This window comes from Phymastichus coffea, unplaced genomic scaffold, assembly GCF_024137745.1.
Source record: "Phymastichus coffea isolate CEN01 unplaced genomic scaffold, Cenicafe_Pcof_1.1 PCOF00030, whole genome shotgun sequence".
NCBI classification, from domain to species: domain Eukaryota; kingdom Metazoa; phylum Arthropoda; class Insecta; order Hymenoptera; family Eulophidae; genus Phymastichus; species Phymastichus coffea.
Window position 1 is genome coordinate 3,710,673 of NW_026706841.1, and position 22,244 is coordinate 3,732,916.

Consider the following 22,244-nt stretch of genomic DNA (forward strand, 5'->3'; position numbering starts at 1 on the left):
TTATGTTTGTCACTGGATTGTGAAGCCATGGCTTGTATTAGAGACATACTTTTTACTGAGCCCCAGCCCCCTGACGCTTATCAGCGAGCCAAAGATAGGATTATATCCCTTTTTTCATCTTCCGCAGAATGTAATTTGCGCAAGTTATTAAAAAGCCAGGTTTTAACCGATGGAAAACTTTCTAGATTTTTATGCAGACTTAGGAACCTTAATAATGGGATGTGTGATGACAACATCATCAAATCAATTTTTCTCGATCAATTACCTGTTCTCCATCGCGATATCTTAATTGCCTGGGGTGGCACCGATCTAAATCAGTTAGCAGAAGCAGCAGATCGCTTAGCTGAGTCGGCTAGCTATTCAGATACGCACATCAACGCGTCTTCCATCAAACCTCATCCCGTTTCGGATACAGATACCGTGATCAGTCGTCTCGAGCAAAGTTTGATGCTCTCCTTAAAACTTTCAATAAAAACTCGCAGATTCCTTCCAGGCCTAACCCTTCAATTCAGGCTTCTTGCATAAATTGTTCTTCTAAACCTAATCAGCACAGAAGCCGTAGTAAATCCAGAGGTCCTCATTCTTCAGGTCTCTGCATTGCTCATAGGAAATATCCAAATAATCAAATTTCGTGCAAATCCTGGTGCTCAAAATATGCGGAATGGCAGTCAACAAACTAAATCCACCTTCAGTCATGGAGACTGTCTTTGAAGGTATTAGCTCATCTAATCCTCTCCATGTTCATGACTGTATCTCCGGCCAAATATTTTTGATCGACACAGGTGCAGATATCTCCCTGCTTCCTGCTGATCCTAAGATCAGCAGGAAAACCGTCTTTATTTAAATTATTTGCCGCTAACAATTCCCGCATAAACACATTCGGCGAGTCATTACGCACTCTTAACCTAGATTTGCAACGTCCTATTAGATGGAACTTTTGCATTGCCGATGTGCCTGTTGCAATTATTGGCGCAGATCTTTTAGCGCATTACAGCTTGTTAGTCGATTTAAATAAACGTCGGTTAATAGATCCTCTATACTTTAGGCGTTTTGAAAGAAGCAGCTATTCATTCACTGTATGTGGTTGAACCTCATCCTGAAAATGCTCAATTGCTTGCGGAATTTCAGGAAATCTGTGGTTCTTCTAAGCCCATTCCTTCAGAAACCCATGATGTGTTTCACCACATCATAACAACTAGCCCTCCAGTTGCTGAGTGACCTCGTCGTCTTGCTCCAGACAAACTTACCACTGCTAAAGCTGAATTTCAAGCTTGGATGGATGCCGGCATTTGTCGCCCATCTAGTAGTCCCTGGGCTAGTCCCATACACATGAGATTAAAAAAAGACGCAACTTGACGTGTTTGTGGTGATTACCGCCCTTTAAATGCAGTAACCATTCCAGACAAATATTTCACTGTGCATTTACATGACAGTTCTAGCAACTTGTACGGTAAAAAATTCTTTTCTGCACTGGATTTCCGTAAAGCTTTTAACCAGATTCCAGTTGCGTCTGAAGACATCCCTAAGACGCCATTCGGCTTGTTTGAATTCATGTACATGCCCTTTGGTCTTAGGAACGCCAGTCATTCGTTCCAACGGTTCATCAATTCCGTTCTCGGCGACCTTGACTTTGCATATATCTACATTGATGACATACTTATAGCCTCTTCTTCTCTTTGTGATGTTCGTATCACTTATAATAATAATTCGAACTCTCGTATCTAGCTAATGAGTAAGAATTTGTTTCTAATAATTTTACTCTACTTGTTGATAAAATAAATAGATAAATCAAATTTACTCTAATAATAATAAATCAAATATATATAAATAAGTACAATGTTTCAGGGAAAGTCAGACGATGCCCTAGTTTCTTATGGTGCGAATTGTCCCATAAGCAGAACTAAAGTCTTTCTTGGATAGGATATAATTCGGCCCAAGTTTCTTACAGCGCGAGATGTTCTATAAGTCGAACTCGAATTATAAGGAAGGAACAGTCTTGCTCAGTTAATCACAATGAGAGAAAGAACTTAGGTATTAACCAAGTTTATTCAGACTCATGCGCTCACCTTGCAAGGCTAGAAGTGAATGCACAGATATTATACACAGATTTTCCCGCTTATTTTTGCAGGAGAGATGTCATCGAATATTCGAGAGACGTTCGCGAATTATCGCAAATAGTGTCGTCAAAAGTTATTAACTAATAAAGTTAATTAACGTAATATTACAATATTTACAATAGAAAATTATTAAATTTTTATGTAACTTTATAGTTGATTAATTTCGGAAGTATTTTCTAAAAAGAAATATTTAAATTAGTTAATAACATTTGAATTATAACCAATTTTCATATTTGTAACGGTTTTTTTTCTAATCTTATAACGCAATTATTAAATTAATTATCTAAGATTCATAAATCATAAAGTTATCATTGTTAAGTATAAAATTAATGTTTTCGTTCTATATGCAACTTATTGTTTAAATAAATTATTAATTGTTTATTTATTAACAACAGTTATTATTCAGCTGTTATTAATGAAACCAATTCTTACTTATGTTCTATACTTATTCATTTTGCATATGGATTATTTACATTTTTCTAATAATTCATATTTTTAGCGTAATAAATAAATTAACTTTGCATATTGAAATTCATTATTATTCAATAATTAAATACAATTTGTGTTATTATATTCTGAATCTACGTACTAAAATCTATATAATAAATGCTTTGGTATATTAAAATTATCTCTAATTAACATATTTTTCTTAATACCAAAAATCATTATATCTATATCTATTACTTTGTGACGTCACGCTAATTATTTTGATTATAAAATTCTACTTTTATATGAATACAATCGAGTAAACAGTGAGGTATCGCCGCTTAATGTATTGATTTGAATAAACAGATAGATGCGTTAGACTGGTTGCGGTAATTCAGTGATCTAACAAATAGCTCATAAATAGGACCGTTACATCTTGAAGAACATTATAAACATCTTCGCATAATTTTTAAGAGACTTATAAAATTCCACCTTCAACTCAACGTCGAAAAAAGCGTTTTTGCAGTCGAAGAACTAGGATTTCTTGGCTATATCATCAATTCAAAGGGCATTCGCCCAACCCCTAAAAAAGTCGAAGCCATCAGTCGTTTCCCTAAGCCTAAAACTTGCAACGATCGCCGAAAATCGTTTTGACTCGCGTAGGTTACGAAGCGGCTGAGCGTAACAGCCGCGATCGGTTTGAGAGAGAGAGAGAGAGAGAGAGGGCGCGTCAGGGGCAATGACCTGGAGGGGAGAGTTTGCTAGCCAGTACGACTGTGTCCTTCAGTCAGGCTACATCTTAGCGAGTGAGTTCGAGATAACGTCGTGTTCCTTAGTTTCGAGTGAGATCCAGGAAGCCTTGTACGTTGTTCGAGAGTGTTGAGGTGGAGATGCACACTGTGTAACGTGTGCATCGCTAACCGAATACGACAGTTAGTGCGGCGGAACGGGTGCGCGCACTGCACCACGTGTGTGACACAGTCGCTGTCAACAATAACTGTGAGCGGAGTGCCGAGTGCGCTCATTGTCGAACGTGTGCGACCTCGGTCCCGGCGTACTCAACCTCTGCAACTCCAGCAGCAAGTCACTCAACAGCTGCAGCGGAGCAACGGACGCAGAGGCAGCGACCGCAACGAGCGTAACTGGATACGGTTGGCCACCGTATCCCCGACAACTCCGCGGTAGGTGCACAACACGATATATTGTAATTAGCGTGCGATCCCGCGCAGCGTGCGCGGCAGAATTATTAAAAGCGCGCGAGCGAATAGTCCGCGACGATCGCGAGTTTCACTCTCTCTCTCCCCGATTGTATTGTCATACGAATTAACGTGCGAAAGTCTCTCGGCAAATCCCTCTCTTATATACTTTCTAAGTTAATAAAGTGGTTAGAGATCAATACGAGATTCTCTCATTGTTTTGTCTTCCCCTTGTCCGCAAGCAGTGTTATTGTTTACGTTCAATTCGAACCCGCCGGTAGTATAGCACGAACCGCGTAGGCAATATAAGAAGCGGCTCGCCAACCGAGTTATCAGCAGTGGCCGACGGAGCGCTGCTAAGCAAGCGCGCCAACGCCACTAGCGGAGAGATCGAAAACCCAACTTCGATCGGTAAGAGAACTCGGCTCAGGTGCACACAGGGACAAGGTGAGTTAGTGTGCTTACAGCACATAGATAACACGGCGTCGTTTGACCATACGAATAGATATATTTAACAGGGATTACAGGTTAAACGGCGGCCTGTTACAAACTATTTTAGAACTACGCCGTTTTCTCGGCATGGTGAATTTTTACAACCGCAATTTGTCTTACGCTGCTGACACTCAGGCACCTCTTAATTCGTATTTTGTTGATTCCCGCAAAAACGAAAAGCGTGAGATTGCTTGGACTCCTGAGGCTGTAAAAGCATTTGAAAAAGTTAAAAATGATTTCATTAATGCGACTATTTTGGTTCATCCACGCATTGACGATGAACTTCGTATCGTTTCTGATGCATCCGATTTTGCCATGGGTGTAGCTCTAGAACAGTTATCGACCGAAAATGTTTGAGAATCTTTAAGTTTCTTTTCACAGAAATTTTCCCCTGCTCAGTGCAAATATAGCGCTTACGATCGTGAGCTTACTGCTATTCATGAAGCGATTAATATTTTGCAAATCTATTATATCAAATATTTTGCATATCTAGTTGAGGGTCACAATTTTAAAATTCTTACGGACCATAAACCTTTAATTTATGCATTTTTGCAAAAATCAGAGAAAGGGTCCCCTTGACAGATTCGCCAACTTTCCTATATTTCTCAATTTACTACTCGTATTGAATACATACAATCAGCAAATCTAGTCGCAGACTCACTTTCACGCATTGAGTCGATTCGTTTTCCATCGTAACTTGACCTGCTTGATTTTGCGCAAGAACAAAAAACTGACGAGCAACTCAAATTATTTCTTGAATCTTCCGACACTTCACTTAATCTCAAGCGAATTCAATGGGGTCCTGCCCACACCACTTTATATTGTGAATTGTTAGATGAAGCTCTTCGTCCTTACATTCCGGTAACGCTGCGCAAAAAAGTTTTCGAACTTATGCATAATGCAGCTCATCCTGGTCCCAAAGTCTCTGATCGACTTATTAGACAACGATGTGTATGGCCTGACATGCATCGCGACATTACTGCTTGGTACAAAGGTTGCTTGGATTGTCAACAATCCAAAGTTTCACGACACGTCAAACTCATATCACAACACTTTGTTGTACCTGATAGTCGCTTTGACCATGTACACATTGACATTGTAGAGCCACTCCCTAATCACAATGGCTTTGAATATATCCTCACGATAATAGATCGTTTCTCCAGGTGGGTGGAGGCGGTTCCCCTGAAGGAAACGTCAGCCAACACTATTTGTAGAGCATTTTTCGACTCGTGGGTATCTCGATATGGTGCACATAAAATTTTAACTTCTGATCAAGGTTTACAATTTGAATCGCGCTTATTTACGGCTTTACTATCTTTAATTGGTTATCAACGAATTCGTACGACCGCTTTCCATCCAGCGGCAAACGGTCTAATCGAGAGGTGGCACCGTGTTTTTAAAGCCGCTATGTGTCATCAGGACACTGATTGGACGCGCACGTTATCTACGATTCTACTCGGTCTTCTCGCGCTGACACGAATGCTTCCCCTGCAGAATTTATGTTTGGCACAACGCTTCGTTTACCTGGCGAGTTTTTCCTCCCAGAAGATTTCACTCCTGATTCGATCATTTTCATCGAAGAATTTCGCGAGCACATGCGTTTAATTCGTCCAGTTCCTGTAACGCACAAGCATAAAAAACGCACTTTTGTATTTAAAGATTTGTACTCCTGTACTCATGTATTTTTAAAAAATACGACTAAAAATTCGCTCGAAAGACCATACAATGGTAAAATATTAAACCTCTCTGACCGTGTTTTCGACATTGATGTAAACGGTAATAAAAGTAGCGTTTCTATAGAATTATCAAAACCCGCTTTCTTTCTACTAGATGATTTCAATAATCTAGTTGTAAACAGCGATAATCAAGGCAATCAGCCTTCAACTAGTCAATCTGCGTTAAAAACTTATTCTCGTAAGAAAAAAGTCACTTTCGCTGCTGACTCATAAATGTAAAAAAGCATCACTCTAAATTTAAGTCTCACTTCTCCATTGTAAAAAACCATTCAATTTGTATTCAATGTTACCATTCATTTTACTATAACGTCTCTCGTGGAGAAGTGTGTAGGGTATGCGATGTTCCATCTCTCTCTTTAGAGGAGAAGGAGTAGCGAGCGCCGCAGCGGCGAGCGAGAGAACGTTTCGGCACTGCTTCACGGACCGTCTTAGTGTTAAGACATGTATCTTAGTTAATAAATATAGTTATTCTCACACGGACATCCATTCATTCCCTGGAGCACATAAATATACATACATAGGGAGTAGGCCTGACCTCGAGCTCATTTCCACAGACATTTGCTTTAGAGTGACCTCTTGTGGCGTAAATTGGAAAATCACTGAATGCGTATCGTGTCTATAAATTTACATATGTAAATAGTTTAAAAGAATACCTTTTTCTCATTTAATTTTTAAAATTAAAAAAGTTTTTAAATCCTGCTGTTGGTTATCTTACAACACGATTGTTGATGATACTTGTTTTCTGTTTGTTGAACATGCCTTTGCTAGCATCTCATTGTGTACAGATGTCACACACTACCTCTCTTTCGCCAGTAAATTTGCGTAATACCTGTTCAGATTGGTGTAGATAAAAAGGCGATTGTCGCACTGCTGTTAATTCTGAGGTGCATATTCGTTACCTCGCGTTGTGAATTATTGCGCTCTACTTTACCAAAAAATCTTTGATAATCAGGTTGCATTGGGTAATCTATCATTTCTATAAATTTTTTAATTTTGTTTTTAAGAATATCACAGTTTCGACTATCATTCGCACAGTGAGCAACATCGTAATTCCTTATAAATTTGATATTGTAAAAAGTGCAATTTGGACACTTGGGTGTGTGATAACTCTCTTGAGTGTTTGCCAGCGCATTTCATACACGTGGCGTCGTTTCTGCATTTGTTTGCACTATGTCCAAATTTGGAGCATTTGTAACATGGTATTGTGTTAATGATGTCAAAAATTCTGCAATTCTGATAGCTTATGAAAATTCTATTTTTGTTTTCTCTTATGTGTTTGTATAAGTGGGCTGATACTTCAAGTATTGCTGTACAAGTTTTTGTTCTTTCATTTGTGTAGATACGAGGTGTGATCAAAAAGTAAGATGAATTTTTATTTTTCTCAAAAAATATTTATTTATTCATCAATTTTTATTTTATCTCCTTCAAAGTCATCCCCCTCGGATATAAAGCACTTGTGCCAACGCTTTATCCAATCCTCAAATCATTTCAAAAAATCATTTTTTGTGATCTTGTTTAGTTCATCCTTCGATGCCGTCTTTATCTCCTCAATCGTGGCAAAATGCCGTCCTTTCATGGGCCTCTTCAGTTTTAGGAACAAGAAGAAATCACAGGGGGCCAGATCTGGGGAATACGGTGCCCGTGGCATCGTTACTGTGTTGGTTTTAGCGAAAAATTCGCGCACAAGCAACGATGTGTGAGCAGGGGCGTTATCATGGTGCAAAAGCCAATTTTTATTTTTCCACAAATTCGGACGTTTCTGGCGGATTGCTTCGCGCAAATTGCGCATAACTTGCAGGTAATATTCCTTATTTACTGTTCTACCCTGTGGCAAGAACTCATGATGCACCACGCCCCTGCAGTCAAAGAAAACTGTAAGCAAAACCTTTACATTTGATCGAACTTGGCGTGCTTTTTTTGGTCTTGGTGATCCAGAATGCCTCCACTGGGACGATTGAGTCTTAGTCTCGACGTCATAACCGTATACCCATGTTTCGTCACCTGTTATAACCCTGTTGAGTAAATCTGGATCATCGTTGACGTCATTCAGTAGCTCTTGGGCGATGCTCATGCGACGTTTCTTTTGGTCGAAATTGAGCAATTTCGGAACAAACTTCGCTAACACACGTCTCATGTCTAAAACACTCGTCAAAATTGATTGGCACGAACCAAATGAGATGACAATATCATCAGCAATTTCTCTAATGGTAATTCGACGATTTCCCAACACTATTTTCTTCACTTCTTCAACATTCTCATCAGTTGTTGATGTGCTGGGGCGTCCAGAACGAGATTCCTCGTCGGTGTCTTCTCGGTCTTCTTGGAAGAGTTTATACCACTTGTAAACATTTTTTTGGCTTAAAGTAGACTCACCGTATGCCACTTTCAGCATTTCAAGTGTTTTGGAACATTTGATTACATTTTTCACACAAAATTTAATGCAAACTCTTTGATCCATGTTTTTAGACAGCAGCAAATCGTGGAGCACGCAAAACACTTCTAACCTTGATGCCTCTCACAAACAAACCAAACATACTACAAAGCTGAAATTTGGAACGTATGTTCTAGACGAGTATACCGACATAACCAAATAAAAAAGTCGAAGATCGAACGGACGTAGCCCGCTAAATTTCAAAATTCACCTTACTTTTTGATCACACCTCGTATGTAAAACTTTACATTTCTCCTCATAATTAGCAAAAGTTCTTTGGTTTATATATATTTCAATATCTTTATCATTAGTTGTAAATGATTTACATATACCTGTTACTTTGACTGTTGGTTTTTTTGATTTGTTCTATTTCTACTTTGCATGATTTGGAGAGTTTTTTAGTTAAAGTACCATCTAATTTGTTAACATTTTCTTCATTCATACAATTAATTATTATAGTATCTTTGTTTTTAGAACTTTAGTTTTGAGTTTGTATTGTTTTGTCTTTGACCAGATAATGAGCTATAGTATTTTCTAAATTGAAATTAACATCATTATTTATTTTTTTTTATAACTAGTCTAGGTACTCTTTTATTTTTAGGTTTGTTTTTGCAATAATCTCTGCATATGTGTTTTTTAAATTGTTTACTCGTTTTATTTTATCTTTCTTTAGTAAGCAATTCTTGTAGTAATTCGTTCTTTTTTTTAGTGTCCTTGTAAAGTTCTTTTAATAAGTTATTTTAAAGTTTAATGCATGTAATTCATCATAATTTTCGAAAGTAGTTGTTTCCATTATTTGACCATCCGAATCTTATTTTTCATGTACTAATTCGTTTAGTCTTTCTTGTCTGATTTGTTCTCTATTTACAGTTTTTATTTGTACTATGAATTTTGCTGCTTCCTCTGTTAGTGTGCCATATGGTAGCTGGGAGGTTAGTACCAGGTCTGTATGGCCTTGACATATCACAAAAGAGTTATTTATTATTTTAATTAAGCTGCCAGCATTTATTTTTGCCACTATTTCTGCTGTGTGAAAGAAATTTCTACAAACTATGCAAACTATCGCACCTACTTTTACATTAGGATGACATTTGTAGTGGTTAAGAAATGAGCCGTCGGGCGGCTCCGTTCCGCTCGGCGTTATGAGTTGTACTGTCGATCTTACCTCGAAAAAAATGGAAAATATAAAATGTAATATAAATAAATCAATGGAGACTGTAGGTGTTATTCAGCAAATTATTACTTAACAGTGATAAAACATCGATTTTAATAACATAAAATGCCTAGGTGTAACTTTTGACAGCAATGTGAAATAGAAATTACATCTACGAAATTTGTATAAAAAAACCAAATACCTTTATATTCTAAAAATTATGAATACCGATATTTTAAGAATACTTAATTGTGCAATATATAAAATAGTTACATAAGAGCACTTACTCAGTTTAATACTAAATTAACTTGAGATGGTCGAGAACAAAAATAAAAGAAAAATGAAACTCTAATATTGGAAAGAACTTAAAATAGTAGAAAAAATAATAGCTCCAAAAAGAAGATCTCTAACAATGACAGTATTATGAAAGCTCTAGGCAGTAAAATAAAATTTAAAGAAGTCAAGCAATTATTCGATAAATAATTTATTGTAAATTCGCATTCTATATTGGGAATCCTTAGGGATACAAATTTCTCGGATAAAATACTGTTAGATGTAAGAACTTACATATGTGAAACAGAAAGTTGCAACTTATAACACAATAGATTTCACGCAAGATTGACTTTTTATAATTATAATAATATGCAAAGAAACATCACTGATGTATTCAATAATATTATCTCTTTGGAGGGTGTCTACTTTCGATTAGTCATAAAATTCTCCTTATTTTTTTGACATTTTCTGTCAAAATCATTCAATTCTTCCGTCATATTTTTAAACAACATTTAGAAAGACAATAAGTATACACCGAAATAATTACCACTGGTTTAAAATCATGAAAGTTTTATTTAAACCTGACAAATATATTTAAAATTTTTTGGTTTTGTTAATAATTTAGAAAATACACAGAAATATCTGTAAGCATATAAATAGTAAAACTAACTACATTATTTGATTTTTTTTTACTTTTTTCAGCGATTTAACAATCCATGTTTACCACATTTTCCATCCTTCCTTTTTTTTGATTTTCGAATTCTTTTACTTCTTAAGCAATTTTTTTGTCTTCTTTCTGCTGTGACTTTTTTTCACTTTTGTTCTTTTTCTTAGCCAAATATTCCATATACTTACTATGAACCATACGTATGTCTAATTTTAAGTTTAGTTATCTTTATATTTGTTAGACCTCTCGCTGTTTGAAGAGTATCATAAATATTTCTTAGTGTAATTAAATTTTTGTTTTATTGATTCTCAACAACAATGTTGGAATTAGCGCTTAGTATCACAATCGTATATTTTCATAGCTTCATGAACTGCTGTCAGTCGAAGTGAACCTTTGTATTCTTTTTTATTTTATCAGATTCTGAACCAGAGAACAATAGAGTTGTTTCATGTAAATATTTCAAATTTGAAATTAAATCATTTCAAAGCAATGATTGGATTTCGTACAATTGAATTTGGATCCAAACATAAAATCTATTTTCTGAATTTGTACATCAATAGAGACTTCTTAAATATATGAGTTTGAAGTTTGGAACGTTCAATTTGAACGAAAAAAACAAAATTTAGAAAAATGCCTTCTTATCAAAATTAATCGCTGAAATTCAATACAATAATGATAAAAAGCCAAAACAAAACTATTGGAATCACCTACCACCCTCTAAAAACTACCCTTAAAAATTAAGACAAGGTCGAATATTGCTATATGTTATTTAGTACAAAATAATTAATTATTTTTAACAATAATTATTTATTCTTATGTAAAATAATGAGTGAAAATTTTGAGCGCTTGGAACTATGCCGAACCACCCCTAATTTCATTTAAACAGGTGAGTAAGCAAAATTGATATCTTTTAGCTCTAATTTGTTATTAACCACTAAATTGTTTTATATTTTCGCATATAATTACACAGGCCGACAAAAAATTTTACCAAGAACCCGAGTATAGTTTTCCGAAGGTTTTTTGCGCGCTGAATCCGAATCCGAGGTCAGAATTACTCTGGTGGCTCCGGTTTTCGAGATATCCTAACCTTAAAGTGCATAAAATGCGATTTTTGCCTATATTTGAGGTTATGTAGCAAAGAAAAGAAATTTTTTTTCAAAAAACTGTATACATCAAATTAAAGTATGAGTTTTCTTCTTTCAAATGCCGTTGAGTATGCTCGGATATTTTTTTTTTCACGAAGTTACACAAATTTGAAATAAAAAGCACTTGGCTAACTTGCTCTACCCAGCGTCATGTGGGTGTGCCTGCTTAGGGGTTGGGAGGGCTGGTTTTAACGGGTTGAGGAGGTATTTGGGGATGAGGCCTATCTAGATCATATTAGAACGCATACCTGTGATTAGAAAATGAGTTTTTTTATCAAAAAGCAGTTAATTAAACTTGCTCTACCTAGAGTTATGTGGGTGAGCCTGTTTAGGGGTTGGCAGGGGTGGTTTCTACCCGTAAGAGAGCATTTTGTAAATAGAAGCACGATGCTCACAATATTTTTTAGTGTTTTGTCATATTTCCAAGTTTGGTTTAAATTGGTGAGTGGCTCTTTAATATGGTTACTTGTTAGATAGCTTTGGTTGAATGATGTGGTGCTTTTTAAATTCATAAAATTTGAAATTTTCAAATTTGTGTAACTTCGTGAAAAAAAAAATATCCGAGCATACTCAACGGCATTTGAAAGAAGAAAACTCATACTTTAATTTGATGTATACAGTTTTTTGAAAAAAAATTTCTTTTCTTTGCTACATAACCTCAAATATAGGCAAAAATCGCGTTTTTTGCACTTTAAGGTTAGGATATCTCGAAAACCGGAGCCACCAGAGTAATTCTGACCTCGGATTCGGATTCAGCGCGCAAAAAACCTTCGGAAAACTATACTCGGGTTCTTGGTAAAATATTTTTGTCAAATTCTGTCGGCCTGTGCTATTTAATGTCATGTAAGGAATTGGTGTATGAAGTATGAGCGAGCGGAATGATACACAACTACCCCTAAGTTTATTTAACAATTAATCAAATATAGGGAATACGCAGTTTTCAGGATGCCATTTATTATTAGCCACTCCTTTTTTTAGTTTTTTTGCATAACATTGTTGAATATAACATTAAGAACTTGTGTACCAAGTTTGAACGCGCGGAACGATATGGAACTACCCCTAAGTTTAATTAACAATATACGCGATCAAGGAAATTCGTTGTATTTACGCCCCCATTTGTTATTAGCCACTCCTTTTTTTAGTTTTTTTGCATAACATTGTTGAATGTCATATAAAGAACTGGTGTACAAAGTTTGAGTGCGCGGAACGATACGCAACTACCCCTAAGATAATTTAACAATACATGCAATCAAGAAAATTATACAAAAATAAAATTTTTCTCCCCTTATAAAAAAGTGTTGGAAGCCGTATTGAAGTATTTTATTCGTGACTTGATTGACCCTAATGAAAAAAATTGCAAAAATTCAAATTGATTTTAGTCAATTTTTTATTTTAGATCTATTTTAGTTGGTTTTTATCAAGAAAATAAAACATTAAAAATATAATCTTTCATTCATCTTTTACGATCATATTGTAGGTTATTGTTTATCAGTTTTATCCCCGTATAAAAAAGTGTTTGATTCCATGTTGAAGCATTTTATTCGTGATCTGATTGGTTCGGATACATATGCTGTTATCCATTGGCAAATAATCGTGTAAGTGTGGTTTAGAGTTGAGATTTAAATAATAAAATTTTAATTTTTCATAATTTATCATGATTTATCATACGGATAATTTTGAAGATTATGAAAGTAAAAAAAAGTAGATTGGACTATTATTGTTTATACACTCATATCATGAAACTAACGATGAATAAATCGTTTCATTCAAATAATATGAGTTAAAATTGTTCTAAATATTTTCTATTAATAATCGAAAATCTGATTTTTGAATGTGTAAAATAAAGATTGTAATGTTGCAATCTTTATTCAAAAAGTAGGATAAAAGGTTAATAATAATTTAACTTTTCCGATAAAACAAATAGTATAAGATTATATTTATTGCAGTTTTTAATCTAATAAATCATGAATTTAAAAACGTGTTACGCAACTAATGCGCATTTTTCCGCTGTGACATGTGTTTTGTAAAAAAATTGAAATATCTACCTTTGAAAAAAGGAATTTATGTTAAATTTGTTACTATTAATATAACAATACGAAATAAAAAAGAAGATAAGAGCGTGAAAAATATATCTAATACTATATATTTTTATTTTCCTACATGAAAAAGTGATGCTAAGTGAAGTAACTTCATTAGTGATCTGATTCTGTGAATTTATTTGGGTGTATTCGGCATCGTTAATTTATTTAAAATAAATTTTGGAATTTTTGAAGAATTTCTCCAAACGGTTCCGGATGAACAATTGAAAAAACAGTTCAGTTAAAATAATATGTTTGTTGAAATGCAGAGACCTTTTACGGAAAGCTTGATATCATGAACCAATATTTTAAAAATGAACAAAATTAAATTGTTACACAGCTGACGGTTCTATTCAATCCTTATCCTTCCCTTATATTTTTTTATTTTTGATTTTTATATTTTTTCCACGTTTTATTCTCTTTCTCCTCTTCCTATCCTTTCTTAAAAGAATGATGGTATGGTTCTATCTTATTTTAATATTAATCCTATCTTTAAGGAAAGATGAGTCGCCGATATTCAGCGTTGAGATTGGTTGATGCAAAAATAGAGCCCGAAATTTTGAATTTTCCTATACGTTGAAATATTACTATTATTATATATCAAAGAGTGTAAGATTTCTATTTTAGCGATAAATTCAATTTATGAATAATTAACATGGATAATAAACTGCAAGAATAGAAATATGTTAGTAAATTGGTTTAAGAACATAATACGTTATGTTTTGAAATTATTGGTACAAACTGTTAATTTTATAACCATCTCCGATACTACAATCAATATTGTTGTTTTAAAATTTGGTAGAAAAAAAAGAGAATGAATAAAAATAAAATAGAGACTACATATTTATATTTTGTATATTTTAAATTAAAACGTATTCGAACAAAGGAAATTAATTATCAAAATATTAAACCCTTTAAATTAGAAGAATATTCACGGATGTTTTCATAGTGGCAGCAAAAAGTACACGATGTTAAATGCATTACTCATACTAATATAAGATTGGAGCCATAATCACTACTATTGAATATACACTCCCGCCCAATAATCTTTGCCCACCTGAGAACAAAACGACTATAACTTTGAAACTCCATATCTCGGCTGGAAATACACCTACAGAGCTCTGCGGGGGCTCATTTGAAAGGGTTTTTCGAGCACTTTTCAATGATGTATATTAAAATCATGCTTAGATATTTCCCTTGCAGATAAGGCGGCGAATATCAAAACAAAAATTACGAAATTTTTGCTTTTTCTTTAACCGCTTGCCATTTCGAGAAAAAAAATCGTAGAAAAATTCTAAACATAGCATTTTTTAGCTCTTTTTCTGCACTATCCAAAACACTCATTCAAAAATAATTTTCGTCTAAATTCAGCGATTATATGAGCATTTAATTCAAAAACAGCATCTATATTCATTGCTCTGTATCTCGGAAAATTCGAATTGTCGAAAAAAATTTTTTTTTAATGTTGTTCTAATCTTCTAAAAAATTGTTTACCATAGTAACATATTATTGAAGTATGGCACCGAGAGATTTTAGTAAACGTTATCAAGTTATTGGATTTCACATAAATGGTAAAAGCAATCGTTTCCGCGGTCTACCAGAGCGCTTCTTGTCTTCAACACTGCCGCTACTTTTAAATTTATTTACATTGTAGTCTACGGTTCGACGAGGAATATTGAGAATACTAGCAATCTGACGATTGCTTTTACCATTTATGTGAAATCCAATAACTTGATAACGTTTACTAAAATCTCTCGGTGCCATACTTCAATAATATGTTACTATGGTAAACAATTTTTTAGAAGATTAGAACAACATTAAAAAAAAATTTTTTTCACTAATCATTAGTTATGTCAGTTTTGGTAGATTAGATTAATTTTTCTACTTAGATTTTTCGTTGATCGAGATTTGCATACAATTAAAATTTGTCTACAATTAATAGAATAGCTTCGAGTATAAATGATCTGTTTTATTATTCCAAAGTGAAATATTGAAAAAAATAGACTACTTGATATTACGACTGGAAAAAAAATGTTTTCATATGATTATGAAATTTCGTTCACGTATTCTATTTACAAAATAGAGCATTTTCTTCCCAGAAAATTTTTTTCTACAATTCGAATTTTCCGAGATACAGAGCAATGAATATAGATGCTGTTTTTGAATGAAATCCTCATATAATCGCTGAATTTAGACGAAAATTATTTTTGAATGAGTGTTTTGGATAGTGCAGGAAAAGAGCGAAAAAATGCTATGCTTAGAATTTTTCTACGATTTTTTTTCTCGAAATGGCAAGCGGTTAACGAAAAAGCAAAAATTTCGTAATTTTTGTTTTGATATTCGCCGCCCTATCTGCAAGGGAAATATCTAAGCATGATTTTAATATACATCATTGAAAAGTGCTCGAAAAACCCTTTCAAATGAGCCCCAGCAGAGCTCTGTAGGTGTATTTCCAGCCGAGATATGGAGTTTCAAAGTTATAGTCGTTTTGTTCTCAGGTGGGCAAAGATTATTGGGCGGGACTGTATAAGTTTAGTGCTGTATAATAGTATAATAGTATAATAGCATTATTGATCTTAGGTCAAATTAATCTTTTGAATAATTTTTCCGATATATCTTGAAATGAGTAAAAGTTCATCGATTTTTGAGAAAAAATGGGTGCATGTTCTATTTTTATTCATCAATAAATATTGACGTATGTAGTCTATTTTAAACAGCATGACTAATAATGTGAAAGTTAGATAGGCGTTCATTAAATGTGGTACGTTCGGCGCTACAGCTTTAAACAACAGTCACTTTTGCTCACTACCGGTAGTGTTGGTACTAAATAATCGAACTAGATATTTTTAGTGATGTTACTAGAGTTGCGATTCGCGTCCGTATCCGTCCGCATCCGTACGTATACGAGGTGTGATCAAAAAGTAAGGTGAATTTTTATTTTTCTCAAAAAATATTTATTTATTCATCAATTTTTATTTTATCTCCTTCAAAGTAATCCCCCTCGGATATAATGCACTTGTGCCAACGCTTTTTCCAATCCTCAAAGCATTTCAAAAAATCATTTTTTGCGATCTTGTTTAGTTCATCCTTCGATGCCGTCTTTATCTCCTCAATCGTGGCAAAACGCCGTCCTTTCATGGGCCTCTTCAGTTTTGGGAACAAGAAGAAGTCACAGGGGGACAGATCTGGGGAATACGGTGCCTGTGGCATCGTTACTGTGTTGGTTTTAGCCAAAAATTCGCGCACAAGCAACGATGTGTGAACAGGGACGTTATCATGGTGCAAAAGCCAATTTTTATTTTTCCACAAATTCGGACGTTTCTGGCGGATTGCTTCGCGCAATTGCGCATAACTTGCAGGTAATATTCCTTATTTACTGTTCTACCCTGTGGCAAGAACTCATGATGCACCACGCCCCTGCAGTCAAAGAAAACTGTAAGCAAAACCTTTACATTTGATCGAACTTGGCGTGCTTTTTTTGGTCTTGGTGATCCAGAATGCCTCCACTGGGACGATTGAGTCTTAGTCTCGACGTCATAACCGTATACCCATGTTTCGTCACCTGTTATAACCCTGTTGAGTAAATCTGGATCATCGTTGACGTCATTCAGTAGCTCTTGGGCGATGCTCATGCGACGTTTCTTTTGGTCGAAATTGAGCAATTTCGGAACAAACTTCGGTGACACACGTCTCATGTCTAAAACACTCGTCAAAATTGATTGGCACGAACCAAATGAGATGCCAATATGATCAGCAATTTCTCTAATGGTAATTCGACGATTTCCCAACACTATTTTCTTCACTTCTTCAACATTCTCATCAGTTGTTGATGTGCTGGGGCGTCCAGAACGAGGTTCGTCGTCGGTGTCTTCTCGGCCTTCTTGGAAGAGTTTATACCAATTGTAAACATTTTTTTGGCTTAAAGTAGACTCACCGTATGCCACTTTCAGCATTTCAAGTGTTTTGGAACATTTGATTCCATTTTTCACACAAAATTTAATGCAAACTCTTTGATCCATGTTTTTAGACAGCAGCAAATCGCGGAGCACGCAAAACACTTCTAACCTTGATGCCTCTCACAAACAAAGCAAACATACTACAAAGCTGAAATTTGGAACGTATGTTCTAGACGAGTGTACCTACATAACCAAATAAAAAAGTCGAAGATCGAACGGACGTAGCCCGCTAAATTTCAAAATTCACCTTACTTTTTAATCACACCTCGTATAGTTGATTACACAACGAAAAACTGGGAATCAGAACTATCGTCGGTGATATATTCTAATCCTAGTATTGTTAAATATAGTGATGCTAGTCATTATAAAAACGCAATGGGATAATTAGGAGAATACGGGACTTTGTATGAAATAGGAGTTTTTTATCAAGTTATATGGAGTTAATATGAAGGTTTTTATTAAAAAACCAGGTGACTCGAATATAACTAAAGTAGATGAAAATACAGCTGACTCTGAAGATCAACCTTGCCTCTATATTTTATTGCTTGGCAATCTGGTGGAAGGTCATTGGGTTGTCTTGGATAAAATATTGAAAGACACCCTTACTATTGAAAAAAATAGAGGTGATCTTGCAGCAATTTTGGAAGATACACAAATAGAAAAATATACAAGTGAAAAGGAAATTGATTATCCTTATTCCTTTGTACATAAAAATAATAAGATTAATATAGAAAGTGTTGTGAAATTCCCGACTGGTGAAATGAAGGCAAAAGAATGGAAGAGAAAAAAAAAAAAAAACCAGTTTCACGTAGAAATAACTTTCGTAAGTCAAAAAGTATAGACAGCGACTTTGAATTGTCTGAGATCGATGAATGTGAAAGCGTCAATAGTGATATTTCTAAAATAAAACCAAAGAAAAAAGAAAAATTTATTTATGATATAGGTTCAGTCCAAATGCCGTCAGCAGCATTAAAAGATGATATAGGGATTTTTGACGATGACAAAATCAGAGTAGCCATTGAACAATGTCTAGTCGAAGATATGAGATGTACATGTAGATTACAATTTTATTAATACAAATTTAATTAATTTAATACAAATCTTGAAACAAGTTAGAAAGAACCATACAAAATCGTTAAGAAGATCAACGATGTAGTTTTTTGCATCCAACAAACACCAAAACACAGGAAGGAGATTGTACACATTGACAGATTAGCAACATACCACGATAGGTAATTCGCTTACTCTTCTCACGATTTTTTTGAGCTGTGGTTTTTTTTCTGTGAGATATAGGGCAAATGCCAGAGTAATGGGTAAGGTGAGGTCCACAGTATGTCAATTCGCCACCCTTGTTAAAATCCACCACATTATACACAACATTACATAACAAACTCAAGGTTCAAGGTTCAAGATTGAAGCTTTTTAAGATACGGGCTTCCGCAAAAAAATAAACTTGCTTAGAATAACCGACATCTTAGTTCAAGATTCGAATTTCTACATTCAAGTTTTCTGAATATTTTTATTGATTTTCGGGACGACAATCTAATAAAAACCGGAGGATAATGTAATATATTCGATATAATCTCTCCCGAATATTTGATTGCTAAGTACTTTTCTTTATTAGACTTAGTTATTTTATTATTTTTTCAATCTGTAGATACGACGAACTGATTCTATATACACTGTTTCTGATTTAATAAATATAGTCTAGTTTCTTTCATTAAGTTTGTATTTCGTTATAATCATTTAATAGTGGCCACAACAATATATAGAATAACAACATAGAGTTAAAGAAATGTTTCAATTGGTATTATCTAATATTATATTCAAAATACAACATTTATGTATTAAATACAGTATTATTTTATAGAATGTACAAAAATTATATAGTTTTTGGTGTCGAATTCTTGGTCCATTGGTGTCATTTTAGATACAGTGATAATGTATGTTTTTTATATGTCGAATTAACTGTTGTTTACATTAGGTACATTAAAAAATTAATTTGCAATCGCTAATTGAAATGCTTTGTGTATGCTTGTGTAAACATAAGCTGTTCGAATTTGTAATATTTTTCCATAAATTTTTTTTAATAAAATTTTTATCAATAGTTTTATAATGTCACGAATATTTTATGGAATATTAAACAAATTTGTAAAGGTTTCATGTTCATAACATTCAAAATTATTTTCCATTAAGTAAGCATAAATTTGCATATTCACTCTCACAGAAATACTGAACGAACTACTATTCATTCTCGAAGTCAACTTTTGATATTGCGAACTCTTGATAATGTGCATCTGCAGCATAGAAAGTTTACATATACTTTAAGGTTAAAATCACTATATAGTATGCTTCAAGTTCATAAACACTCATACGATTTTTTAAAAAAGCGCTCCCAAAAAGTACATCAGTGAATTAAAACTTACTTTGCACTCTTCCATTGACTTTTCTTTGTTTCTAATCAACTAATCTAAATGTTTTTTTTTTCTAAACTTGATATATTAAATGTTAAAGAAAGAAATAAGAAAATTTTGATTTATATTCCTGATTTCAATTATAGATTTACACTTGTAGAAATAGATACATCTCTACTATAAACGATTCTTTTTGACATTGCTTTACAATAAGTTTAGTTCTAATTATATAAACAAACTTCCTTATATTAAAACCATATAACATTTTTTATTACAGATAAAACTTACATTTTGCGAATTAAAACTCTTTATGTTATTAAAATTATTAATGATGAAGAAATAATGGTTATACAAGACCTTATCCTTACAAACGATATATTTTTAAATTAAGTTATTTATAATTAATAAGAACAAAAAAAGACATGAAAAATATTAAAATATTATAATAAAAATGTCTTGTTATTCATTTGTTTCAGACTGATAATGAAAACCTTCCAGGAAAAAGTTGAACTTTTGTGTATGTTAAAAATAATTTTGTTTACTTTTTCCATTTATTATCATCATTGTCCAAAATATAATTTTACATAATTTACAATTATATTACTTTATGAATTCTATTTCATTAAATCTGTTTTTGTAAAATTATATCAATATGCCGAAAAGTCAACAAAAAATTAAATAATTTCTTTAAATTATATATGTCTGTAATAATATTTCTATAAACGTTTCATATAACAGATATCATATGTCGAGAATTCGACACCACAAACAAAATAATTTATAGCATAGTGTTATTTAATTGAATACGTAACTATAATTTTGAACATCATATCATTACTACTAAATAATATGATATCACTATGTCGTGTTGATGATATCCAAAATTCAATATAAATTACTAAATGTAAATTACATTTAAACTTATGCAAATTTATGTAAATTACATATTTAATGAAATAATGTAATAAAATTTATTTTCACAAACATTGCATTCTCTTTATATTTTGTATTTTCATAACATTTACAAATATACGATAGAGTAATTAAGAGGGGGTTAATGAATTAACGACTACTCTTTTTAGGGAGATGGGGAAAGGCTAAAGCTCATTTTTCTGATTGGGAAGGGTCCACATAGAAATTTAAAAAAATTTTCTTTTTAAAAAACGGTGAAAACACCCTAAAAACGTAATTTTAACATTTATACAATAAAAGAATATGATCAAAACTCATGGGGTGGGGGAAAGTAGGGAACAGAACTGGAGACCCCCTTACATGTATATATAGATATATATATATATATATATATTTATAAATATAACCTGGATTCCTTGATGACTACAAAGATAGAAGTCGAATTCTGTAGGATGTGTTATGCAAACATCTACCGTAGTTCCTGCAGGGATATTGCCACTTTTCCCGCTTTGTTCTTTTTTATCAGCACAAAATAGTCGTGTATGATGTCGTTTCTGCACAACAATGAATGTGATACCAGGTCTGTAATCCGCTTCAAGTTTTATACAAGCCTCACGAATTGCAGTGAGCTCATGTTGTAAGACATGTAAAAATTGACCTTCAGATACAGCATCACGATATAAAATAATTCTGTGTGGTTTATATCCTCCCGTACTCTTATAGAACATAATAAGAAGCTCTCTAAAATCAATCAATACAGAAACTAAATTATGAAAACTCGATATATATGTCGTGTAATGTATTTAAAAATTATCATGCAACTTACCTAACCATAGAACTTAATTCCTGAATTATCTCTTGTCTATGTTGTTGAACTCTTACGGTAGCTGCATAGCGTGATGGATGAGCATCCATACTCCCTACAACCGCAGCTATGCTAGGTTTTTTGTTGTCCCCAGCTGGAGGATGTGTTACGTCGGCACCAAGAAATATAACAGGTTCATTAAATACCTTTGGCCTTATACTTGGTACCAAAATACTGTTGATGCCGCCTAGTTTTACATTTATTTTCAAACACAAATTTGATAAAGTCTGTGGAGACGTTTTGTTCACATTCTTCGCTTGTACGCATTGAGTTGCCATTCCTAACAATGTATCACCAACTCTTTTGACTTCAGCTAAATTTAAAAATAATAATGTTCTAAATATAATAGTTCGAAAAATAGTTCTACATGTCATAAAAATGTT

General features: G+C 33.6%; 1 protein-coding gene across 1 annotated transcript in view; it reads right to left on the minus strand.

Annotated features, from left to right (window-relative positions):
• LOC131663045 (protein argonaute-2) overlaps nt 1–22,244 on the minus strand; it is a 237,811-nt gene that overhangs the window by 47,778 nt on the left and 167,789 nt on the right. The window contains exons 3-4 of the mRNA XM_058933111.1: nt 21,823–22,174; nt 21,404–21,737 (exon numbers count right to left, since the gene is read on the minus strand). Of these exons, the coding sequence (XP_058789094.1) occupies nt 21,404–21,737; nt 21,823–22,174 (686 nt within the window). The remainder of the gene's footprint in view (nt 1–21,403; nt 21,738–21,822; nt 22,175–22,244) is intronic.